Source organism: Vombatus ursinus, unplaced genomic scaffold (genome assembly GCF_900497805.2).
Source record: "Vombatus ursinus unplaced genomic scaffold, bare-nosed wombat genome assembly UNPS02009205.1, whole genome shotgun sequence".
NCBI lineage: Eukaryota > Metazoa > Chordata > Mammalia > Diprotodontia > Vombatidae > Vombatus > Vombatus ursinus.
Genome location: NW_020948983.1, coordinates 59,340,521 through 59,364,210, shown reverse-complemented (window position 1 = coordinate 59,364,210; position 23,690 = coordinate 59,340,521). Strand labels below are relative to the sequence as shown.

General features: G+C 43.1%; 1 protein-coding gene across 1 annotated transcript in view; it reads left to right on the top strand.

The window, feature by feature from the left end:
- ANP32A (acidic nuclear phosphoprotein 32 family member A) overlaps positions 1–23,259 on the top strand; it is a 50,944-nt gene extending 27,685 nt beyond the window's left edge. The window contains exons 2-7 of the mRNA XM_027851496.1: positions 15,488–15,637; positions 15,896–16,018; positions 19,554–19,752; positions 21,175–21,272; positions 22,606–22,669; positions 23,008–23,259. Coding sequence (XP_027707297.1) covers positions 15,488–15,637; positions 15,896–16,018; positions 19,554–19,752; positions 21,175–21,272; positions 22,606–22,669; positions 23,008–23,069 — 696 coding nt within the window. The 3' untranslated portion in view covers positions 23,070–23,259. The remainder of the gene's footprint in view (positions 1–15,487; positions 15,638–15,895; positions 16,019–19,553; positions 19,753–21,174; positions 21,273–22,605; positions 22,670–23,007) is intronic.
- The last annotated feature ends 431 nt before the right edge of the window (positions 23,260–23,690 follow it).

Below are 23,690 nucleotides of genomic sequence, written 5' to 3'. Positions count from 1 at the left end.
CATTTTTTCCACTTATTCTCAAAGAATACTTCCTCTTATTTACAATTTTTATTCTGCTTAAGGACCTGTGAAGACATGAATCAGCTAATCAAATCCTGTTACCTGAATCCCTTAACCCAAGTGAAACAGAATGTAATCTCCTAATACTCATCTTAACAAATGAGTCTGGCTTCTCTCTTCTTGTCTTCCTGCTACTATCTTTTTGTCTCTTTTTTATTTCTTTTCCTTCCCCTATGTTATTCCTTCCCCTACCCCACCCCCACCCCAAGCTGGTCATTAACATGGAACTAAAGTATATTTCTTAGTATTTGTTGTACTTAGGGATGAATTTTTGATTCTTGTTGGTAGTTTTATTTTTTAACTATTTATTTTTAGTTGTCAACATTTACTTTTATAAGATTTTGAGTTTTATTGTTTGTAGTTTTAAAGTGGTTGTTTTATACGTCTCTCTTTAAGAAAAAACAAACAGACCCTAAACTAAGTTGCTTTTTATATATGGTCCTCTTGTGGGGAGGAGTGATCATGGGAGTGGCTTCTCTGGTTCATGATCAAAAAAAGCTTTCTGCCCTAGCTCTAGAAATTCTGTCTGGTTATTCTCAGTTTTTGCCCTACTCCACATTGGATTGGCAGCATTTAAATTGTGTGGGCTTTGCAGTACCTCTGTTACTGCAGATGGTTCTGTCATCCTGTGTTGCCACAGTAGAGGACTAATGAGGCCAAGGTCATGGGTTCAATTTCTGTATCGGGTCAGTTAGCTTCACCCAGAGAAAAATCCCCACTTTGCTGCCATCTACTGTAGTTCCCCCCAGAGCCAGTCATCGTATAGATGTGTCCCTCTTTGTCGCAGGGAAACAAACTCAGATTTTCCTTCTTATTTGTTAAAATGCTAAGTTATTTTCTTGAGGACATTTATTTATGCTGGTTTGTTAGACCATACATTAAACAGCCCCCTAGCCAAGCTTCAAAACCAGAAGCCAATTTCAGGAGACCCGTTCAACTAGATTAATCATTCAACTTGGCCAGCAGGCCTGGAAAACTATTCCGGTAACTTTTAAGGCTTTATGTAAGGAGGGTGTCCTTCTCCCTCTAGAAGCAAATGAGTGGATTTTTAGAGGACCTTAAAACTTTCCCTTTGTAGAGAGGCCCTTCTGACAACTCCATCCAAGCTCTAGTGATTCATTTAAGTAATCATCAATTTATTGGTTGATTTCCTGAGCATTGATATGCCTGGTATTGTATCAGGTTCCGTGGATGGTACAAAAAGAAGTCATCTTTGCCCACAAGGATCTTATAGACTAGGTGGGAGAGACGAGACATAGAGGCTTTCAGAGCATAGCTACACCATACCTCCAACACCACAGATTGCCATTGGAGTATAATTTAGTATACTGTCTTTGAGAGTTTCTGTAATGGAAAAATTCATTATCTGGGGCCAACCTAATAATAAAGTTTAAGCATTTAGTGTGGTTGGTTCATACAGTCCATTACCCTGCCTGTCCCCAAAGCTGAGCAGTTTATTGTAGGATCTACCAGGTTCTTCACTCTGCCTGGATAACTTTGAAGAATTCAGTCACCTGCATGCCTCAGTGAGGCATCAGCACTAAGGACTTTAGTGGAAGATGGGCACATACATAGAAAGAAAACTAATAGCGTGGTGAGGCATAGGTAATATGTATCATCAGACCAGGGAGTTAATACTGAGGGCTGGGCTGGTCCGGGAAGACCTTAAAGAGGATAGTCCTTGAAGGATGAGTAAGAACAGATAGGCAGAGAAGAGAGGGAATGTCATTTTACATGTGTGATTTGTGTGGGAAGTGGGGAGATGAGGGGAGGTGTTCCATGGCATAGTCAAGGGGATGAATGAGGAGACAAATGAAGCTTGGGTCAGGGGAGTATAGAAAGATGAGGAAACAGATAGATAATGTAAAGCTTCATTGTGAAAGGCCTTGAATTAGTGTAAACCCTTGATCTAAGGGCTTTACACTTCATTTTAAAGATGAAGAGCAGGCTTCTGAAGGAAGGATATGCCGGGATCGAAGTGGAGTCAGGATTCCCATCTTTACTCTGTTCCTTCCAAACCTTTCTTCCTGACTTGCTATTGCTTAAGGAAAATTGAATCTCTCTAATAAGACAGCAGGCTGTGATTTGTAAGACTCCGAGTTAGAACAGTGTGGCCCAGTGTTTGGGAGCAGAACTTCACAATTTGAGATGTTTACTTGTGACTGCCCAGTGATCTGGATAAAACTGGATCGTATCACCCAGCCTCAGGGTTGGGAGAAAAGGCCTTGGGGGAGGAGGGGCGGTATGGTATGGTCCTTAAGAAATAGGTAATAGCAGATAAGCAGACAGAACGGCCATCCCAGAAACAGAGCAGTGGATAGCTTGGGCAAGGGAGATTGGGAAACCAGTCTGACTGAAATGGATGGAGTAAAGAGCTGACAGCCTCTGGTGGCAGCAGTTAACAAGGTTACCTTCTCAAGGGACATTTTTTGTTTTCATGGTATTTTTGGAGAACAGGTGGTTCTTCATTTCCATAATTACTTAAGAGCCCCAGACTTCCCTTCTGGCATCACTCAAAACCTAACCCTATGTTCCTGTGTCTCATCAAATTCTCAGAAACTGCTATCATGGAATGAGTAGGGGGATGGAACCTGGCTGAATTGGCTTATTTAAAAAGCCCAAACCAAAATCTTTCTGTCTTACACCTGGGCTGTCATTTCAAACCACACTTGGGTCTGCTCATTCAGTTCAGTGTGTGAGTCCTGCAAAGGAACCAGCTGTCCTGCACTTGGGAGGGAGAAACCCAATCCCTCACCCACTTAGGCAGGGAAGCCAATTCTGAGTGGGGAGCAACAATGCTTACATTACATTAACTTCTGACAATCTCCCTCTTCTATTCCCCCCTCCCTTCCTCTTCCCCTCCCCATTTGGGATTAGCCTATTAAACTAGGGCGGTGATGGACAGCTTAATTACGGCGGCACGAGGCGTAGCCTCATCCTGAATTCAGATGGCTCCTTAAAGTAATAAGGGATGTCGTCACCCAGTATGTCCTCCATGTGTCTTCATTGCTTTGCCTGTCTGTGTTCTCATGCTGTGTTATACAAAACAAAAACGGTTTGGAAATTCAGAAAGATCTTTTTTTTTCTTTTATAGTTTTTGTTTTGTTTTGTTTTTCATGATCTAAGAGATTTAAAGGGATGAATACTTGTAAGTGCTTAAATTAATATGTCCTACTGGGAAGCCTGAGGCTAGTGGATCACTGGAGTTTAGGAGTTTTGAGCTTCAGGAGGGCTAAAACCAATTGAACCTCCAAACTAAGTCTGGTGTCAGTATGGTGAGCACCCAGGAGCAGAGGGCCTCTAGGCTGCCTGAGGAGGGGTGAACCAGTTCTGGTTGGAAAAAAAATGAACAGGTTAAAGCTCCTATGCCAATCAGTATTGAGATCAGGCCAATATTGCATTTAGAGCCTAGATGAGATGGAAGAACCAGTCTACATACATACCTACATACATACACAGACACACACACACACATACACACACACACACACGTATGGACAAATAAAGATTTAATTTTTTTTGATTATGTCCTGTCGAACAACCACTGGACCAGGAAACTGAATATTCTAGTCCCAGCTCTGCTACCAACTGGCTCTGTTACCTTGACTAAGACATTTTACTTCTGTGGTACTCCATTTCTTCCTCTGTAAAATGGGGAAGGCTTAAGCTAGATAATCTCTTGAGTCCCTACCATTTCCATGATTTTGTGATCCTACTACATAGTGTTGGGGAGAGTTGGATTGTACTCCGTAAGGATTTATTGATCACCTACTATTAATTTTTTTTTCTAAAAAAATAACTAAGCTTCTAATATAAAGCACTGTGATGAGTTCTATAGGTGCAAAGATAGAATAAGATAGTCTCTGCCCTAATGGCCTTCTAATGGGGGAAGGTATGAGTTTTGAGAAGATTTTTGGTTATATGTATGTGTATGTATATATATATACACACATATACATATATGTATAACATTTATGTAGCATTTATTTATATAGTGCTGGGTACTGTACTAAACACTTCATAATTACTATCTCATTTGGTCTTCACAACAACCCTGGGAGGTAGATGCTATTATTATCCCCATTTTACAGATGAGGAAACTGAGACACACAGCAGTTAAGTGACTGTTTCAAGGTCATACAGTTAGGAAGTGTCTGAGGCAAAATTTGAACTCAGATGGTGACTTTGGAGTCAAAAGACCTGGCCTTGGAGCCTGATTCCGAGTTTATTACTTATGCCATCTAGAACAAATCATAGTCTCTCTGGGCCTCATTTTTTTTTGTTCAAATGAAGTGGGAGGAAGGTCAGACTCAATTTCTAAGTTCTCTTCTAACTCTGAAACTAAATCTGTGATCCTGTATACACACACAACTCTAGGACAGGATGCCCTGTGACTGATGGTTCAGAGAGCCAAACAAAGTACTGTAAGAATTTGGTGTATAAAGGTAGGTACTTCTGACAAGGGAGATCAGGGGAGGCTTTGTGGAGGAGGTAGTGTCTGTAAAATTCCATTAAGGGCCACCAGGTAAATGGCAGTAATAGGTAATGGGTACATAGGCCTGAAGGCCATGCCAGATGGAAATAATAGGATACCCAATACTATCTGCCCATAGAAGAAGCAGCCCCTGCTCACCGGCATATGTAGTAGCGCAAAACTCAAAATCAGTTACCTAGACACTTAGGTATTTTAGAGAGGCAATTAAGTAGAAAGAGTTGAAGTGGAAGACTAGCTAGATAACTTATAAGGTTCCCTTCTAGCTCTAAATCCTATGGTCCAGAGGGACTGGAGAGGAAGGTAAAAGAATTTAAAGGAAAAATTGGACAAAGTGTCAGGAATCAAAAAGCTGGCAAGGGACCTCAGAGAGCATTCTAAAGCCAATCTTTCCACTCCTTCCTCCCACTGCCAGTTTTACAGATGAGGAAACTGAGGCCCAGATACATTAAGTGATTTGCTCAGGATTTTAAGTAAAGTTGAGCTTTGAGGCTTCTATCTTCATATCCTGTACTCTTTACCTTTATTCATAGGAGCTTAATGGCATTCCTTAGAGTAATAATAGGTATATTTGGTGTTAAACTCAGTGTTTGCAATGGTAGATTTCTCTACTGTTGGTGGCAAGTTTCTGATATGCTTTTATTTTATTTGCGTAGTGAAAGCTATGCACCCTGTAAAGGGGAGTCTGGAACTTTCTGTTGATCAGCACAGCCACTCCTAGATTCCATTTCTTCATAATTTTCCAAGGCATTGATCCTCCTCATTGGTAATGCCTGAACTTTGAAGAATTTGCTTTTAAAAAAAATTTTAAGTTGATACTTGACGAATAAAACCTAGGATTTTGGTCTTGGCTTTTTGTTTGTTTGTTTGTTTGTTTTTAGGTAGAAAAAAACAGTTTTTACAACCTGAGCAACTCTAGTTGTTGGAAGGAGGAATATAACCACATACTAATGATATTTTTAGTTTGTTGGGGGGGGGGATGTCCCAAAATGAGGAACATGTAGTTTAAATCCAAAGTACAAATTTTCAGTTTAATTTTAACTTGGCACTTAGATCACACCCAGGACTTGGCAGGGGAAAAGGACTTTTTTTTTAAAGGCAGGACACATACACTAGATGTAAAAGAGATAGTGTTCTTTTTGTATTGGGTAATTTGGAGTTATAACCCCGTGGAACATAGGATAGGATGAAGTGAATTGAAAGTCAGACTTGTGAGGCAGAATAATGCATTCCCATTCTCACCAAGGGAGACATTCACACCAAGGTAAGTCTCCCTTACCAGGCCTCCTTCCTTGGAGGCCTGTAAAGAAAATGGTGGAACATGGCTAGGTATGGAAGCAGCAGGAGGCACTTGATGACTCCTTTTTTTTAGCCTTAGGTGCCTGTGAATAAGAGATTGGCTGTGGGGGAAAGGAGGGGTTGCACAAGCAGAGTCTATGCCAGGCACCTAACAATGTGCTGCTGCTGACTCTGAAATCAGGTTGCCATCCCAACCATAATAGCACATCTCCTTGTTCTTTTGGGGGCCTTCTGCGCCAAAGAGCCCGGTGCATCACAGGAGAAGGGGTTCTTTGGTGATGCTGGCTTCCCCAGAGACGTACATTCCACCTCCCCCTCCACCCCCACACCTCCAACCAATGCATGGTGATGTAAGGACATCCAGGAAGGAAATGCAGAAAGATAGACGGATATGAGCTGGGCATCAGAGTAGCCTTAGCTGTCCCAACTGCCCTCATACCGAGTACAAAAATGGCAGCCTTTCCCACTAGGGGATTTTCAGGTGGAATGTCTATGCCTGGGAAAGGGAAGGTTGTCCTCACAAATCCATCCCCTTTCCTTCTCAAACCATTACCTCATTTTGGCATCATCTTTTTTTCAAGCATTCACTGAATTTACACCCAGGCAAGGGGGGGACTTCAATTGGGAAAGGAGATTATGGTTTGGTTTATCATTTGTTTGAGGCATAACCCAGAGAGGATGCAGTTAGGTGAGGGGTACCTGGTAGTCATATTTGGAAGGGGGAATGAAAAGAGATGAGAAGGGCAGCTTATAGTCAGGGAAAGGAATAATTGGCAGTCGATTGGAATACAATTGAGTAAGAGTGTTACAGGGATCATTGGGTTAGAGCTAAAGGAACCTGAAGAGCCATTGGGTCCAATCAAGTCAAATCTAGTTAAGGAGCATTTATTATTCACCTACTATGTGCCAGACCCTGTACTAAGCACTAGGGTTACAAAAAAAGGCAAAAAAACCGGCTCCTGCTCTCAAGCAGCTCACAGTCTAATGGGAAAACAATGTGGATACTAATAAGTACAAACAATATATATGTGTATATGCATGCATACACACATACATACACATAACATATGCATATATATTAATTTGGAGATAATCACAGAGAGAAGATTAAAGAGGATCAGGAAAGGCTTCTTGTAAAAAGGTGGATTTTAGCAAGGACCTGAAAGGAGTCAGGTAAGCCAACAGATGGAGATAAGGAGAGAGAATTCTAAGCATGGACGACAGTCAGTAAATATCACTGGATTGGTGAGATATCATGTGCAAGGAATAGTAAGGAAGGGGAATAAGGTGTAAGAAGACTGGGGGCAGCTAGGTGGCGCAGTGGATAGAGCACCAGCCCTGAAGTCAGGAGGACCTGTGTTCAAATCTGGCATCAGACCAAGCACTTGACACTTACTAGCTGTGTGACCCTGGGCAAGTCACTTAACCCCAATTACCTTAAAAAAATAAAAAAAAAAAAAGATGTAAGAAGACTGGAGAGATGGGAGAGGAAGGGGCCAGGTTATGGAAGACTTTAAAAGCTAAACAGAGTATTTGATATTTGATCCTGGAGGCAATAGGGAGCCACTGAAATTTATTGAATAGGGGAGTGACTTGATCAGACCTGTGCTTTAGAAAGATCATTTTGACCGTTGAGTAGAGGGTAGACTGAAGTACAGAGAAACTTGAGGCAGACCGACCAGCCAGGAAGCTATTGCAATAGCTCAGATTTGAGGTGATAAGGGCTGGTACCAGGGTGGTGGCCATGTCAGATGAGAGAATGGGGCTTATGTGAAAGATGTAGCAAAGGTAGAATTGACAGGACTTGACATCAGATTGCGTATGGAGATAGAGCGAGAGTCAAGGATGAAGCCTAGGTTTCAAGTCTGGGTGACTGGGAAGATGGGATTTTAAAAGTTAGAAAAGGGAAACAGTTTTTGGGGAAAAGATAATAAGCTTAGTTTTGGACATGCTTGGTTTAAAATATCTAAAGGACATCCATTTCAAATTATCTGGTAGATGATTGAAGATGTGAGACTGGAGGTCAGGACACAGGTTAGAGCTGGATTTTACAGATAAGAAACTCAGGCCCAGAGTGGTTAAATGACTTTCCTGGGGTCACAAAGTCATTAAGTAGTATTTGAATCCAGGTCTTTCTGACTCCAAGTCTGGTGCCATTTATACCACATATAGGTAGGAGTGAGTCTAAAGCTAGCTTTGTGTGTGTGTTTGTTTGTGTGTGTACATACATACTGAGGCACACAGGACCTGCTGTTTCATTTCCCCTTTCTTACTGAAAGGTCCCTCCTCTTCTCCTAAGTAGAATAATCACACAAGTTTTTGGAATCCATCAATAATATCTGATTTGCTGCTGAGAAAGTATACTGCATACATTATCCATACACAAATCATTTCTGGCTCTCAGTATGCCTTCCTCCCTGGAGAAGATAGGTTGAGCCTAATACAGCCTGGTGATTGTAGGAGAGGGTTATTGCCAGACAAAGCAGGTTGCCTTCCAACATATGCTGAGACTAGAAGCTCACAGCCATAAATCCTTAGTCTCCTCCAACCCTCAGATACAGCAGTGGGGCAGGAGATCTTCTCCCAGGGTGTAAACCATGGTACATTGTGGTAAAGTCTGTCTTCCCACCCATCCTCCCCAGAGACTGCTCTCCTTGACTCTTCCCTGAGATGGCATGCTTATACATTTGCAGATAACAGAGAGCTGGGAGGCATAGCTAATGTATTGGATGAGAGAATCAGGATCAAAAAAGGCCTTGACAGGCTGGAACAATGAGAGGATCCTGACAAGATGAGGTGTAATAGGGATAAATGTAAGGTTTGGCACTTAGACAGAAGAAAACTCAGCTCCTTAAGTCAGTCAGCCTAGAAGCATTTATTAAGTGTTTGCTATGTGCCAGGCACTGTGCTAAGTGGTAGGGATAGAAAGACAAAGACACACACACACACACACACACACACACACACACACACACACAGTCCCTTCCCTCAAGGAGCTTACCCTCTAGTGAGGGAGACATAGCCAGACAGCTGATCTTGGAAAGAGAACCAGGGATTTTTAGTGGATGGTTTGAAGTCAACAGTATGATGGTGGCAGACAAAAAACTTCATTAATAAGAGTATAAAAGTCCAGAGAGGTGGCAGTGAGTGAATTCCACTACACTCTCTCTTCTGGCCAAACTACGTTTAACATATTGTCCCCAGGACCGAGAGTCACGTTTTAGGAAGGACTATTGACCACCTGGATAATAACAAGATTGATAGGGGGACTAAACATCATACCACATAAAGATCACTCAAAGAAACTGGGGAAGACAATACTAAAGTGTGGGGGGGGGCTTATGATTACTGTTTTCAGTTATTTGAAAGGTCAAATGGAAGAGGCATTTTTGCTTTTTCATCTATAAAAATAGAAATTACAGGTAGGTTAATTTCTTCCTTAATAAAAGAAAAACAACCCCTCATTTTAGCAAATTTGTATTAAGCACCCACTTTACATTGTGCTGGGACAGATCAAAGTCTACACCATAGAGATCATTTAGCCTACCTTCTTCCATGCTGCAGATGAGAAACTAAAGCTCATGGAAAGGAAGACTTAGTCAAGGTCACACAGGCAGCTAGGTGGTGCCATAGTGCACAGAGTGCTGGGCCTGGAGTTAGGAAAATGTGAGTTCAAATCCAGCCTCAGACATACTTCCTAACTGTGTGACCCTGGGCTAGCAATCTCACCTCTGTTCCTTCAACTGTGAAATGGGGACCAGCCAGGTAATGTAGTGGCTGGAGCACTAGACCTGAGTTTAAATATGGCCTCAGCTACTTTCTAGTTGTGTGACCCTGGACAAGTCACTCAACCCCTTTGCCTTGGTTTCCTCATCTATAAAATGGGGATAATAACAGCATCTACCTCCCAGGGTTGTTGTGAGGATCAGATGAGATAATATTTTAAAGCACTTAGCACTGTGCCTGGCATGTGATATTTCTTTCCCCTAAATAGCAGAACTAGGATTTTAACCTAGACCAGGGCTTCTTTGATATATTCCTGGTCTCTTTCCTAGTTGCTGAATGGCAACACTTAATGCCCCGTGATGCCTCAAACTCAACAGAATTCTCCCTCTTCCCTTCCCCCTCCTATATAGGACTCCTCTTCCAATCAAGCACTTATCAAGGGCTTATTATGTGCCAAGTATTCTGCTGGACAAAGGTGTCAAAAAAAATCTTTATATTGTACGAGTCTAGCCTGACCATTTCACTGTCCTGCTCAAAAAGCCTTCAGTAGCTTCCTGTTGGCTCTAAGGTACAATAGACTCTTGAGCCGAGCATTTAATGCCCTCCACAGTCTTGCCCCGATTTGGCTTTCATTTTCTATTGCATTCCACATTGCAGTCAAACTGGACTATTAGCTGTTTCCTCAACTCAATGTACTAACTCCCACTGCTGTGCATTTATAAATACAAGCTTGTCCCCCATGCCTGGAAAGCAATCCCTTCTCATATCCAGTTTTTAGAATCTCTCTCTCCTCCAAAGTTCAACTGAGGCAGTGACTCTTCCTTGAAATCACAGTTGATCTCCCCAAACTCCCCCCCAAACCTGTAAGTTTCCTCTCTCCAAAATATCCCTAGAACACTTTATCTGATCTCTCCTTTGGCCCCTTCACCCTTTTCAGCCTGCCCAGGAGAATTGTAAGCTCCTTGAAGTTAGGGATTGGTTCATTTTTGCCTGTATATCCTTAGCCGAGTGCCTTAATTATAGTAAATGCTGAATAATTATGTACTGAATTGAATTGAGGATTAGGGAGTGACTTTAAACAAAGGCTAGGTGATCCTTTGGAGGTGTTGTAGAGGGGGATTCATATTTTAGGTTTGGGTTGGCCTAGCTGACCTTGTCCTAGATCCCTTCCAACTCGAGTAGTCTGTGATTCTATAAAGAAGAAGGTAGTAGAAAGGAGAGTCAAATTCACTGTATCAGAAAAGGCTTTATATCTGAAATGCTTGAAAATGGAGTGTTTTATTAGGCACAGTGCTTTCTGAATTACAGATAGTCAGTCTTTGTTTTGTTTTGAAGTTAGGGGGAAGGAAAGAGGTAGATTCCTACCTTTTACCCCTTTGGTGGAATTTAAAAAATTCCAAGAGCCAGGTAAGGGATGAAGATTAACAAAGATGACCAAGCCCCATTATAAGGATATTTAATAAAAGGGACTTTTTTTTTCAAAGCCCAGAAATGGGAGATAGTGTGGAAAGATCATTGGATTGGAGGAAAGAGGATGGGTGGATGGGACAGTGATAACTGACGAGAAAGACGAGAACTGCTCAGTTCTTACTCTGCTTTTGTTTTCTTAGCCAAAAAAGAATGACCTTTTAGATGGGAGAGAACAGGACATCAACAACAAAAAGATCCAGGGTTTTAGTGGACAAACGTAATGTGATGGACAAAAAAGCTAGTGTGATTCTAGGCTGTATTAAAAGAGGAGTTGGGGCAGCTAGGTGGTGCAGTGGATAGAGTACTGGCCCTGGAGTCAGGAGAACCCAAGTTCAAATCTGGCCTCAGACACATGATACTCACTAGCTATGTGACCCTGGGCAAGTCACTTAACACCAAAAAAAAGAGTAACTTCCAAGAATTAGTAGGTGATATAGTCCAGCTACCCTGCTCAGACCACATCTGGAATATTGTTTTCAGTTCTGATCACCAAAGTTTAGGAAAGAAATTGATCAGTTAGGCGGTATCCAGAGGTAGGCAACAAGGAAAGAGAAGAGCCTTGAGATCATGTCATGGGATAAATCCATTGAGATTCCTGAGGAGGTTTAGCCTGGAGAAGAAAAGACTTGGGGATATTGGGGAAGGGAGACAAGATGACTTATCTTTGTGCAAAGAGACAGATTTAGGCATATTAACAATTGGAACTATCCAGAGGGGCAGCTGTGGGGGGAAGTGAATAGAGCCCTGGCCCTGGAGTCAGGAGGACCAGCCTGACACTTACTAGCTGTGTGACCCTGGGCAAGTCACTTAACCCCTATTGCCTTCCCCCTAACCCCAAACAACAACAACAAAAAAGAACTATCCAGAAGTGGAATAGGTTCCTAGAGGAGGAGAAAGAAGTAGTAAGGTTCCCCTTTTTGCAAGTATTCCAACAGAGGCTAGCTGATAACTGTCTGGGTGTGTTACACTGAGGATTCCTTTGCAGGTACAGATTGAATTAGGTGGTTGATGAGTAGAAAAAATTCTATGGATCCAGCTCCTAGCTCTGACATTTCTTGTATTTGCAAAATGAAGGGGTTGGCCTCAGTGACCTCTGTGGTCCCATCTAGCCATAAAACTAGGACCCTTTGATCAATGATCCTATGCCATGGTATCCCCACCCCCAATCCCAAATCCCATAGTAACTTCTAGTTACTATGTACTATTTGTTGTTATTGTTGGGTAGTTTCAGTCATGTCCAACTCTTCGTGACCCTATTGGGGTTTTTCTTGGCAAAGATACAGGAATGGTTTGTCATTTCCTTCTCAAGCTGGTTTTACACATGAGGAAACTGAGGCAGGCAGGGTTAAGTGACTTGCCTAGTGTCACACAGCTGTTAAATGTGGTGTGTGTGTGTATGTTGCTGTATGTATGTATGTATGAATGTATATATGTAAGATGCTGTATGTATTATGAAGATGAGTCTTCCCAACTCCAGGCCTACCCTGTATCCACTGCTAACTGCCCTCCCTATGTACTGTAGTTACATAGTAATCCCTTATTCTTTAGTAATAAGTATTGCTTATGAGGTAACGGAGTAAAGAGAAATCATTTATTACTGTTTTTAATTCAATTCAACAAACATTGAATTACCTGCTCTGGGCAAGGGGCTGACTGAGCTAAGAGTTGAAGGAAGAGGATGAGATAATAGAAACAGCAGCCCCAGCTCTCAAGTCTCTTTCTTATGTCCTAATTTGAGGGGAAACATCTATGCTATTGCACTTACTGGGTGCTTTGTCTAAAATATCCTAGAGTTGGGGGTTCTGCTCCTTGGTCGCATATGCCCTAGTTGGTTCCCCACTTAGACTCTGGCCAGTGTCATCCTCTCCTATCAGCAAGTTGGGAGATCCCAGACCTAAGGGCAAAGAGAAATTAGCTGTTCCAGGGAACTGAGGTTTATCACCATTTACTCCCGAGTGCAGTTTGTTTAACAAATAACCTTGGAAAACTGAACTGAACTTTACCTTGTCCATCCGCTGCCTCCTGGGAGAAACTTGGGAGAGAGACCTTGGGCCAGGGCCAGTTTTTTACTTCTCCATCTGTAAAATGGACGTGACTGTGAAAATTAAAGTTGCCAGTGACTTCATCTTGCAGACTTCCCCCTCCCCCACTTGGGAGAGGTAGCAGCAGTCTGGAGGATATGGCCCTTTTTACCAGGCTACCTACAGTGGAAATGAGGTACTCTGGGAATGGGTCCAGTGGACCACAGTGGGGAAGCAGCCCCTGGGGCTGAGGAGGAGGAAAGCAAACAGAAGGCTAGTATGTTGCCAGTGCTCCCAAATCTAGCACTGTTGTGCAGGCAGCACCCACCCTTTGTGCTGTATTTGCTGGCTGGGGTGTTGGGGCAGGCCATATGTCTGCTCTGTTTGTCACCTCTCCTCCCTTTCCTTTTCTCACACCATCAGAGGAATCTAGTTTTTTGCTTTGCAGTGGGGGCAGGGTTGAGGACACTGAATATCCAGGCTCTGTATCTAAGCAAACCAAACTTCTTTACAAACAAGAATGGACCACTGTGAGAACAATTCACAGTGTTTGTGGAGTTTGCCCAGGCCTTTCTTGGGCCATTTCTGCCTTAAACCAAGATGGGATTTCACAGACTCTTGGAAAGCTTTCTCCATGTCCGCCTTTCCCCCTCCTATCCTCTCCTCAGAATCCCACATTTCTGCTTCATCCTTTTAGGCTAAAGTTTTGATTCCTCTTAAAGTGCAAAATTCCCCTTTAAGCTGTTATAAATTATTTACTCCTTGGTAGGAATGAAAGCTCTGGTTTGCTGGAAGAAAGAGCATAAGGGCATTGATGTGTTGTGTTGGGGGTAGGGTTAAGGGGGGGTGGGGTGGGGAGGAGGAAGACCATGAAGAAAGAGGGAAACCAGAGACTTCGAAGACAAACTGCTAACTTGGCAATTTGCTGAGGGCAGGCCCCGAGTTTGTGATTTTCTATTATCTCTGCCCTTGTTCATCTTTCCTTTGCCCCTCAAAAAACAGCCCACATACAGAAACAACAAAGACAAAAACCGAAATCCCAAACCCTGGGTAGTGAAGAGCTGCCCGTATATTGTAAGGAAGAAAGAAAAAACTGATTAGGATCAGGACCTGGGTTCTAGCCCTAGCTTTGCCGGTCCAGTTGTATGACCTTGAACCAGCCACTGCCCCTTCTCTCTGCCTGGGTTTCCTTCTCCTTCAAATGAGGGCGCTGGACTAGATGGCCTCTGACGTACTTGGAAGCTCTGTTGTCCTCTACTAGCTTCTATCCCTAATCTGATAATGTGATGAGGATAATAGTGTGTTTGCCTGTTTGTTTACCAAATACCTTGTGTCCATCATTTCAGCATTCCTCCAAGTGTAGCACTGCCTGTATTAGTATGCTCATTTTACAGATGAGGAAACTGAGGCACAGGGCGATTGACTCCCCCAAGGTCACCCAGGCAGTAAATGGCGAGTTGAGGATTTGAACCCAGCTCCTGTAACTTCAAATCCAGTGGGTTGTTGTTGTTTCTGCCACAAGGCAGCTACCTCCATCATCCTGACATGATAGAAATTATTGTGGCAATAACCATAATGAGAGTGAGTTTCAGGAGGAAAGGGGAGGGGAAGAGGGAAAAGGAGAGAGAAGCGGGGAGGGGCAGGCAAAGTCTAGGTGTTTGGGAAAGCTAAAGAAAGGTGAAGTTTCAGCTGGTGATGAGGGACATTGAGACTGTGGGTACATACAGAAAGCATAGGGGACAGGGAAGGAGAAACAATGGTAAATGTAAAGTGAGCTGGATGGCTGACCCCAAAGAGGGACGAAAGATGAAAAATCAAGGCTACAGGGCAGGCAGTGACTTGAGATGAGTGGCCATCAGAGGAAGAAATCCAGTGGGATGCTGCTTCTCGGGCATGGAAGATTACCTAACCATCTTGTTGCCGAGGCAAATGCTGGCAGGTAGCATCAAGTCAGGTGGCTTTAGGGCTATGTCTTGTGTGTGTGTGTGTTATTTTTTTAATGGCAACTTGAGAGCTCTTGGCTGTTGGATTGGAATGTGGCAATTATCACAAGTAGCCAGCACTGTCTTCAGTAAGTTGGGTCTGTACCCCTGTATTTCCTCTGAGGCTTTTGCCATGAGGTAAGCTCCTAAATTCAGCAAATTGGCTCCCTCTCCTTCCCGCATACCCTCTCCCTATCCCACTCCCTTCCTCCACTATTCCCTAATGTTTCCAGACCCAAGGGAGAAAGACCACATTTTGTAACACTATCTGTGTCGTCAGCACCGTGACACCCCAAACTGGAAAAGTCTACCCATGGTGTAATTACAGAAGGCTTCCTACTCTCACACCCCGCCCCCCACTCTTGTTCAGCGAGGCTTCCTCTCTTCCCAACCACCCCCCACACACCTTTCCTCATGAAGGTGTTCTCTCCATGCAGGTGAAAGAGCTCATCCTGGACAACTGTCGGTCATATGATGGTAAAATCGAAGGCCTCACAGATGAATTTGAAGAACTGGAGTTCTTAAGTACAATCAACGTAGGCCTCTCCTCAGTTGCAAACTTACCAAAGTTAAATAAACTTAAGAAGGTAAATAAGAGTAATTGGAATGTGTGTTGCTATGTGGAGGTGGGGAGTTATTATTTTATATTTGAGGAGCATAATTGAAGTTAAGTGGTTAAGTGCCAGATGTCTGCTCCAACTTGCCAGATAATTTCCTGTGACTAGTAGCCTTGCCTTTTTCGTGGGGAGCATGGGGACTGAGAAGGGAGGCGGAGCTTGGTTGTTTTCCTTCGGGTGTGCTCATGTGAAGTGGTGGCTTTTTTCTTGTTTCCCTGCCTTTTTTAGCTTGAACTAAGTGATAACAGAATCTCCGGAGGACTGGAAGTATTGGCAGAAAAGTGCCCAAACCTCACACATCTAAATCTAAGTGGAAACACAATAAAAGACCTCAGCACAATAGACCCGCTGGTGAGTAGTTAGTATGGGAAGTCCCATCCCCCCCTCCCCAAAACAAACAAAAACCTCAATAGAGAATAACAATAATCTTTACACTTGTGTCACATTTTATCATTTCCAAAGTGCTTTCACACACATTCTTACTATCATCATCACCAGATCTCAACGTGATTGACAGATAAGATCTGTCATCCCCATTTCACAGAGAAGAAATTAAGTCCCAGAGGTTAAATGACTTCTCTGATCACAGACCAAACCAGAGGCAGACCTAAGGGTTAAAACTCAGGCCTTCCAGTTCCTAATACAGTTTCCTCTCCACCACCCTGATATGTTCTAGGAATTTGAGGAACCTCATTGTGCCTCATTTTTCTCCTCTGTAAAATGGAGAAGTTAAACCAGATGATCTTTTAGCTCCCGCTCTGGCATTCAGGACTTAGCTTCTAGGTTCTAACCAGGTGTCCTTTTGGACACGAATCTTCCGGGACAGATTAGATTTACAGTTTTTGTAGCCTCCCGGGGAAAGGGGACCCAAGTGAAAAGGATTCCCATTTCTTTTTCCTAGATATGAATCTGACTTGATGTGACTCTGAAGGCTGCAAACATGGCCAGACCTCACAAATTCACATTGGTTGCAAAGGAGAGCAAGTCTGAATCTTAAATATGTATTTTAAAATGCTCTTTATCACTTTAAGTGGCTTAGTAATTGGTAGGAAAGCTAGTAACTAGAATTAGGTTAACAAAGTGTTACCTGGTTGAGATCCTGAGGGGACCTGCTTTAATGAATGCAGAATGATTCCCGATTAGATTAACACATCTGTTGGAATGTAAATGAGTGTTTCTGAAGTGCCTCAGGATACTCAAGCAGTCTGTTCTGAAACAGCTGAGCATTCCCCCTGTAATCTTGTCCAAGTTGTCAGTTTAGTTATCAAACCTTTTCCTTATAGATCTTGCAAATCCCAGCCCCTGTGAATGAATTTACTATTTTTGCATTCCTGGGATGGAAGCCCAACATCATCTAGATTGGGGTGATTAGAAAGCACTTCTGCAGCCCTGGAATGTGGGGGCTAGGTGAAGTAGAACACAGAGAAGGCATTTGTTTTGAGCTGTAACTGAGAGGGACTGAACTGGTTCTATTTGGCAAATTTGCTTGAGCCTCAGTTTCTCCTACTCTGCAGTGGGGGTACCAGTAAAAGTGAGCAGGCCCCATCTTTGCTTTTCCAATCACATATCAGAAGAATACAAATCATAACAATTGAAGGATCTCTAAAACAGAAACATAAGCCCTCATCTCTCAATCATTTCTACTAGATGATGAGAAAACCTCATCTACTCTCTGTCTAAAGATATCAGGTGATGAGAAATTCACCACCTTCTGAGGTACCTCATTCTGCTTGCCACCCGGAATAGGAACAGCTTTGGTAGGAAGAAGATAAGCATAGGATCAGACCAGGATCATAGGATTAGAGCTGGAAAAGGATTTTGGAGAAATCCTTGGGTCTGTGGGTGGTGTGTGTTCTCTGTAAGTAGAGATTGTTGAATGCTTTGTATGTTTGTTTTTGTATACCCTCGAGCATAGGGCCTGGTGCTAGTAGGCAGTTTATAGTACTTGTTGCTTGATTGAATAGGGTCCCTGTGAAACCCTTGTGGCTCAGTGATTATTGGCCACCTTAAATACCCAGACTGTGTGAGCCACTGAAAATACCATGGGAGGACTAGCTCACTGTGGAGATTGATCATGATGTGTTTTCTAAACTGGGCCACTAGGTGGTAGAAACCTGCTTTTAGTGGGACGGAGACATTGGGCCGTGAAGGCCCACCCCCCAGACTCTGTCCTCTGTTGGTAGGTTTTAAACCATGCTATTAGTTAGTCATATCCACTTGTGGCAGTCATGTCCTTAATTTCTGCCACCTTCTACGTTTTCCTCCTTGCTTCCCTTCCCTGTTCTGTTCATTCAAAATATGGGCCATTTTAGAAGAAGAGCACAGGATTGGGAAACCAAGAGGCCTGGGTTCTAGCTCAGTCTTTAACTAGCTTGTGTAACTCTAGACCTCTCATTTTACATCTCAGAGGAAGGCTTCATTTTCTCATCTGTCAAATGGAGACACAAGAACCTTGCCTACCTCGTGGTTCTTAGGAATTTAAAATGAGATGTGTTACATATGAAATTACTTTGAGAAAATAAAAGGCACCATGCAACACAAATTATTTTTTTTTAACTAAACTTGCCTGGGAACCAGAGAGCTATTCTGATTGGGGTGTAGGAAAGTTTACTTTTTTCTTCTTGACTTTTATGAGTGAGCAGATGGGCCAGTTTTACTTGAACTAAGTGACAGCAGAATTTGAGGACCAGAAGTTTTGTCAGAAAAAGCTCCTAAACCTCACACATCTAAATCCTGAACAGAAACAAATTAACACCTCAGGACAAAACTCTGAACTATCCCTTTGGCACTCCTCTACTAGAGGTGGGGACATGTGGCCACAATTTGGGCTACAGCAAAGAAGGGACACACAGTTTGGAGAGCCCCTAGACAATTGAGAATTGGTTGTAATCATTAAAAGGCCTGCACAGATATAATGCTTCCTGCCTTAGGGAAGCCTTTTAGCCCACGTGGGGTTAATGTGGTTGCTAAATTAATTTTGCTTTCAAGGGGTTAGCGGATAGATCTTGCCTTCATTGCCACCCACTTAGGCTATTTTTAAAAGCCTCCCTACAGATCCCACCTCTAGTCTCTCTCGTCTCTAATCCATCCTTGACAATGTTGCTAAAAATAAATTTCCTTATTCACAGATTCAGTTGTCACTCGGGCTAGAAAACAGTCTTCAGTGGCTCCCTATTTCCTCTTGAAGAAAATTCTAGTTCCCCTTTTCTAGCATTCAGAAGGCCTTCCACAATCTGGTGGCCATCCTATCTTTCCAAGCTTTATTTCTGATAACTCTCCTTCATGCCAAATGCACTCTAGTCAAATTGCACTGTGCCCTCTCCTCTCCTCTCTTTTCCTCCCCTCTTCTCTCCTCCCCCTACCTCTCCTCTCCTCCCTTCTCTTCCCCTCTGCTGCCCTCATCTCTCCTACCTTCTCCTGCTCTCTCCTCTCCTTTCCCACCCTTTCTTCTCTCTCTCACACACACACACACACACACACACACACACACACACACACAGACCCAGCAGTTTGTATACCTAGAATGTCCTTTCACTTTGTCTTTTAGAGCCCATCTCAAGGAAGCCTGCCCTGACTCTCTCCGTTCTATCCCATCTCAACACTCTTTCCCCTCAGACCTCATATAGTAATTCTCATATCATATAGTATTATATGTTATATATAATTAAGGACTGTTAGCCTCCTAATAAACTTGTAAGCTCCACGAGGGCAGAGATTATGCATGGCCCATCTACATTTTGTATTGTTGACCATGCTTATTCCACAGTAGACAATACATATTTGTTCATTGTTTCTGAGCCCAATATTTACTTCTTTGACTTTCCTCGTTTTGAATTCTAGTCCCCTCATATCATTGATTCACTGTTTGTTTGCTTTTTGCTTTCAGAAAAAGTTAGAAAACCTCAAGAGCTTAGATCTTTTTAATTGTGAGGTAACTAACTTGAATGACTACAGAGAAAATGTGTTCAAACTCCTCCCCCAACTCACATACCTTGATGGCTATGACCGGGATGAGGAGGAGGCCCCCGACTCAGATGCTGAGGGGTATGTGGAGGGACTTGAAGATGACGAGGAAGATGAGGACGGTATGTAACTTACGGAGAGCTGATAGAGTTGCAGGTGCCTTTGACCTTGACACTCAGGCTCTTGGGCCTCTGCTGTTCTTTGCTTCTTCATTTCAGAGAATAAGCCAGGAACAGGTAAACAATTGCAAGAGGGCTTGCTGTGTCCCCAGAAAGTCACTTGCAGTGACCAGAAAGTCACTGAGCTCATCCTTCTGCTCCCAGACACCTAGGAGTGTGGGCTGTCTATCCTCTTTCCAAAGCCTTCCTGGGAAAGAAATTCCATATCCCTATGGGATATCCTGTAGGAGAGTGAGCAATCCTTAACCCAGGTGACTTAATAGTCATGAATGGAAAGGGTGTGGCTTCACCCACAAAGCCTCTCAAAGGGTCCTAATTCACCAAACCCATGATGAAAGCTATATAACCAGAATAATTCCTGTTCCTTTGATTTCTGTCTTTTCCCAAAGTTCTCCCTGCCCCAGGGAAGGAAATTCTCCTGGGCCTCAGTGCAGCCTGGCCCAGGGTTTAACCATCCTGTCTGCAGGGAAACTGGGCAGAGGAGGTTAACATGGGAAGTAAGAATGCCCTTCCTCTACCCTCCATAGTCAGTTCAGATAGGGGTTAGTGTTCCCTTCTGCTGACTTTACCTCTTTAGCTGTGGGGGAGGATTGGTGCTGCACTCTCCCTGATCACCTGAGGCAGATGATGTCTTCCCTTCTCTAGATGTGGGGGCAGAGAGATTCCCTGCGTTCTCCTGACAGCTGTGGCCCAGGGAACTAAAGGATTACCCAGGTGCCCAGGGTGCAGAGGACTTTGGCAGTAAAGGCACCAGCCAGCCAAGGTGTACTCAAAAGCCAGAGTGAAGTAAATTTGGGGAAACAGCTGTCTTCCTTTACAGAACCCTCTAGAGAGATGAGAGAGAAAGAAACCCCACCTCCTGGTTTTCCCCTATATTTTGCATTGGCTTCAAGATCTGTGTCAGTCTTGCAGCCTTTGGTGGGGTTTTTGCTGCCAAAAGGAAGTAGAGAATTGAGGCAATCATCTGAATAATTCAGACAAAATATTTATTTTTTTTTCCTTTTTAACTCAAACCATTCTGATGATTGCAACATATTTGCTTTGGCAGGGAAGCTGACTCGGATCTTTCCAGGTCCTGTGAATTGTTGCACCCATGAAGGTGGCAATTTGAATATGGAACGAGTCTCCATCTTGCTTCACCCTAAGGGCTTTTGACCTTTCCAATGACCAAATAAGAAATCTTTTGTTCTTTATGGCTACAAAACTTTTAGATTACAACGTTTTTCATATGGTGATGTGGAAACGTTAGTGCAAATACTGCTGTTGTTTATACATTCTAACAACTCGGGCCCTAGTAGTCTCTAGAGCACATATGTGAGAGGAAGGGACCAGCTAATCACTTTGATTCTGGCTCTGATTGTGCAGAGGAGGAGTATGACAAAGATGCCCAGGTAGTGGAAGATGAAGAAGATGATGATGAGGAAGAGGAAGGAGAAGAGGAGGACGTGAGTGGAGAAGAAGAGGTAAGTCAGCTGAAGGCCACCGTGGGGTGAGAGAATTGAAGCTGTCATCCAGGGGCTCTGTGCTGAGCGTAGATTTTGAGCTGGAAAGGATTCCAGAGGATTCCAGATGAGGAACTTTTGAGGTTCAGAGAGGTTCATTGACTTGTTAAGGACCACACAGTCAGGAAGTGGCTGGGATAAGATTTGAACTCAGGCCTTTCTGACACCAAGCCCATTGCTCTTTCCCCAACTACATCCTGCCAGCTGCTAATTTGATATGATACAGTCAGAGAATGTTAGACCTAAAAAGAGAGCATCCAGTTTTGCAGCCAAGGAAGCTGAGTCCCAGAAGAGGTAAAGTGCTGGCCAAAGGTACTAACACTAGCCATTGGGTCCAGATAGAACTAACCCAACTACCAGAAGAACCTCAATGCCCTAACTCCCAGTCTGGTGTTTCTGCTGCCAACACGAGACCCACTACCTAATTTCTTTTACAGATCTCTTGACAAAGGAATGTTTTCCTTTGTTAAAAAAAAAAATCCCAGGGCTTCTTTACATAGTGGGCTCCCTTCAGTATATTCGAGACAAGGTTCTATATGCAGAGATTCCATTTCCAATTTTTTTTTTCAGGAGGAATGTAAAGGGAAGTCATTAAAAGTGAAAAGAGGTTCTCTTGCTTGGGATAAAATATAGATGAACTTGGCCATTGGTCCTAACCGTCAGCATCCCAGGATATGTAGAAATGATTCCCATGGGATGATGGCATGTTAAGTTCTTTTCATCCTTCTTCTTTCCCTCCCTATGATTTAAAAAAAAAACCTATAAAGCAACAAAGGACATGAATATGTACTTATTTATCAAATTCTGGCAGGCCAGAACAAGGTCCTGCCTCTTCAAAAAAAGAAGCTTAGCTCAGATAAGAGGGCAATAGAAGAAAGCATTGGATTAGAAGACAGGAGATCCAGATTCTGGTTCAAGTTCTTGTCCTTCCTAGCTCTTATTTTTCTGCATGTCAATGTCTATGTCTTTACAAGATGAAGGTTAGATCAGCTGATCTCATGGGCCCTTAAAGCTCTAAGACTGTGATACTCCATAAGTTAATTTATAGAACTCATGTCCCTAAGAAGTGGTATAGTGGTATAGAACATGGGTTCTAGTATGATTTAGAAAAATTCTTACATGATAGACCTTTAAATAGTTTCACAGAACTTGGTGGCATTTGAGGGATGTATCCTTAACCTTTCGAATTCAGTGTCAAGGAAAGCAACTGTTCTACAACAAACCTTCCCCAGATTATGAGGCCTCCCCCAGGAGGCTTCAATATTTTTGATGTTCTGTCCTTTCATTCTTTCAGGAGGATGAGGAAGGTTACAATGATGGGGAAGTAGATGATGAAGAAGATGAAGATGAAGTTGGTGGTAAGGCAGCCATTTTGTTTTCATTGGGAACAGAGATGGTCAGGTAGTCACCTTTGCACATAGATCTCCAAGTATATTTTCCTCCACAAGATATGATGGGGCCCAGGTTAAGCCAGATATAGTCTCTGTCCACAGACTCTGGTTGTCTCTCCTGCTTTGCAGAAAATATATGTTTGGTTTTTTGGGTTTGAAACACACTGAGTTGGGAACAGTTGAACATGTGCTGGGGTGTACCTCATCTAGCTCCTTTCTCAGTGACTGTATTCTATAAAAAGAGACAGGGCATGCATATAACCTGGATCATGCTTTCCCCCCCCCACCCTTTTTTCCTCTTTTAGAAGAAGAAAAGGGACAAAAGAGAAAACGAGAACCTGAAGATGGGGGAGATGAAGATGACTAAATGGAATAACCTATTTTGAAAAATTCCTATTGTGATTTGACTGTTTTTACCCATATCCCCCAAACCCCACCCCCCCAAAACTTATTTTTTTCTGATTGTAATGTTGCTGTGGGAATGAGAGGGGAAAAGTGGATTGGGTGGGGGGTGGGAAGGGGTGGAATAAAGTACTATTTTTACTGCCGCTCTTAAATTTTTTTTTCCTACTTTTTCTTTGTGTCTGGTTTAGTCCCCGTAAATGCAAGTATAAACCAAGTGGTTCTATCTGTTTCTTATTCTGGGAGTAGAGTGTTGGCAACCTCACATTTTACAAATATTGGTGGGTGACATCTCCCCAGATGGGCAGCATCTGGGCTTGGGCTTGTCCCATCAGGACCGGGGGTGCATATGGAATACCAGCCATATTATAGGTGCTATTCTGGATGGCACAGGCACAATCACCCACCCACCCACCACAGCAGGGGGAGGCCGCTACACTGAGCAGGTGATGTCTTGTTTCTTGTTCCCGAGTGACTTGCCACTTTCAGCCTGGGCTGCCCCTGTACCTCTTTGGAGGATCAGAATCATGTGTGTGGTTTGTAAATAGCAACTAAGGGAGTGGTTTGATGGTGGGGTTGGTTTTTT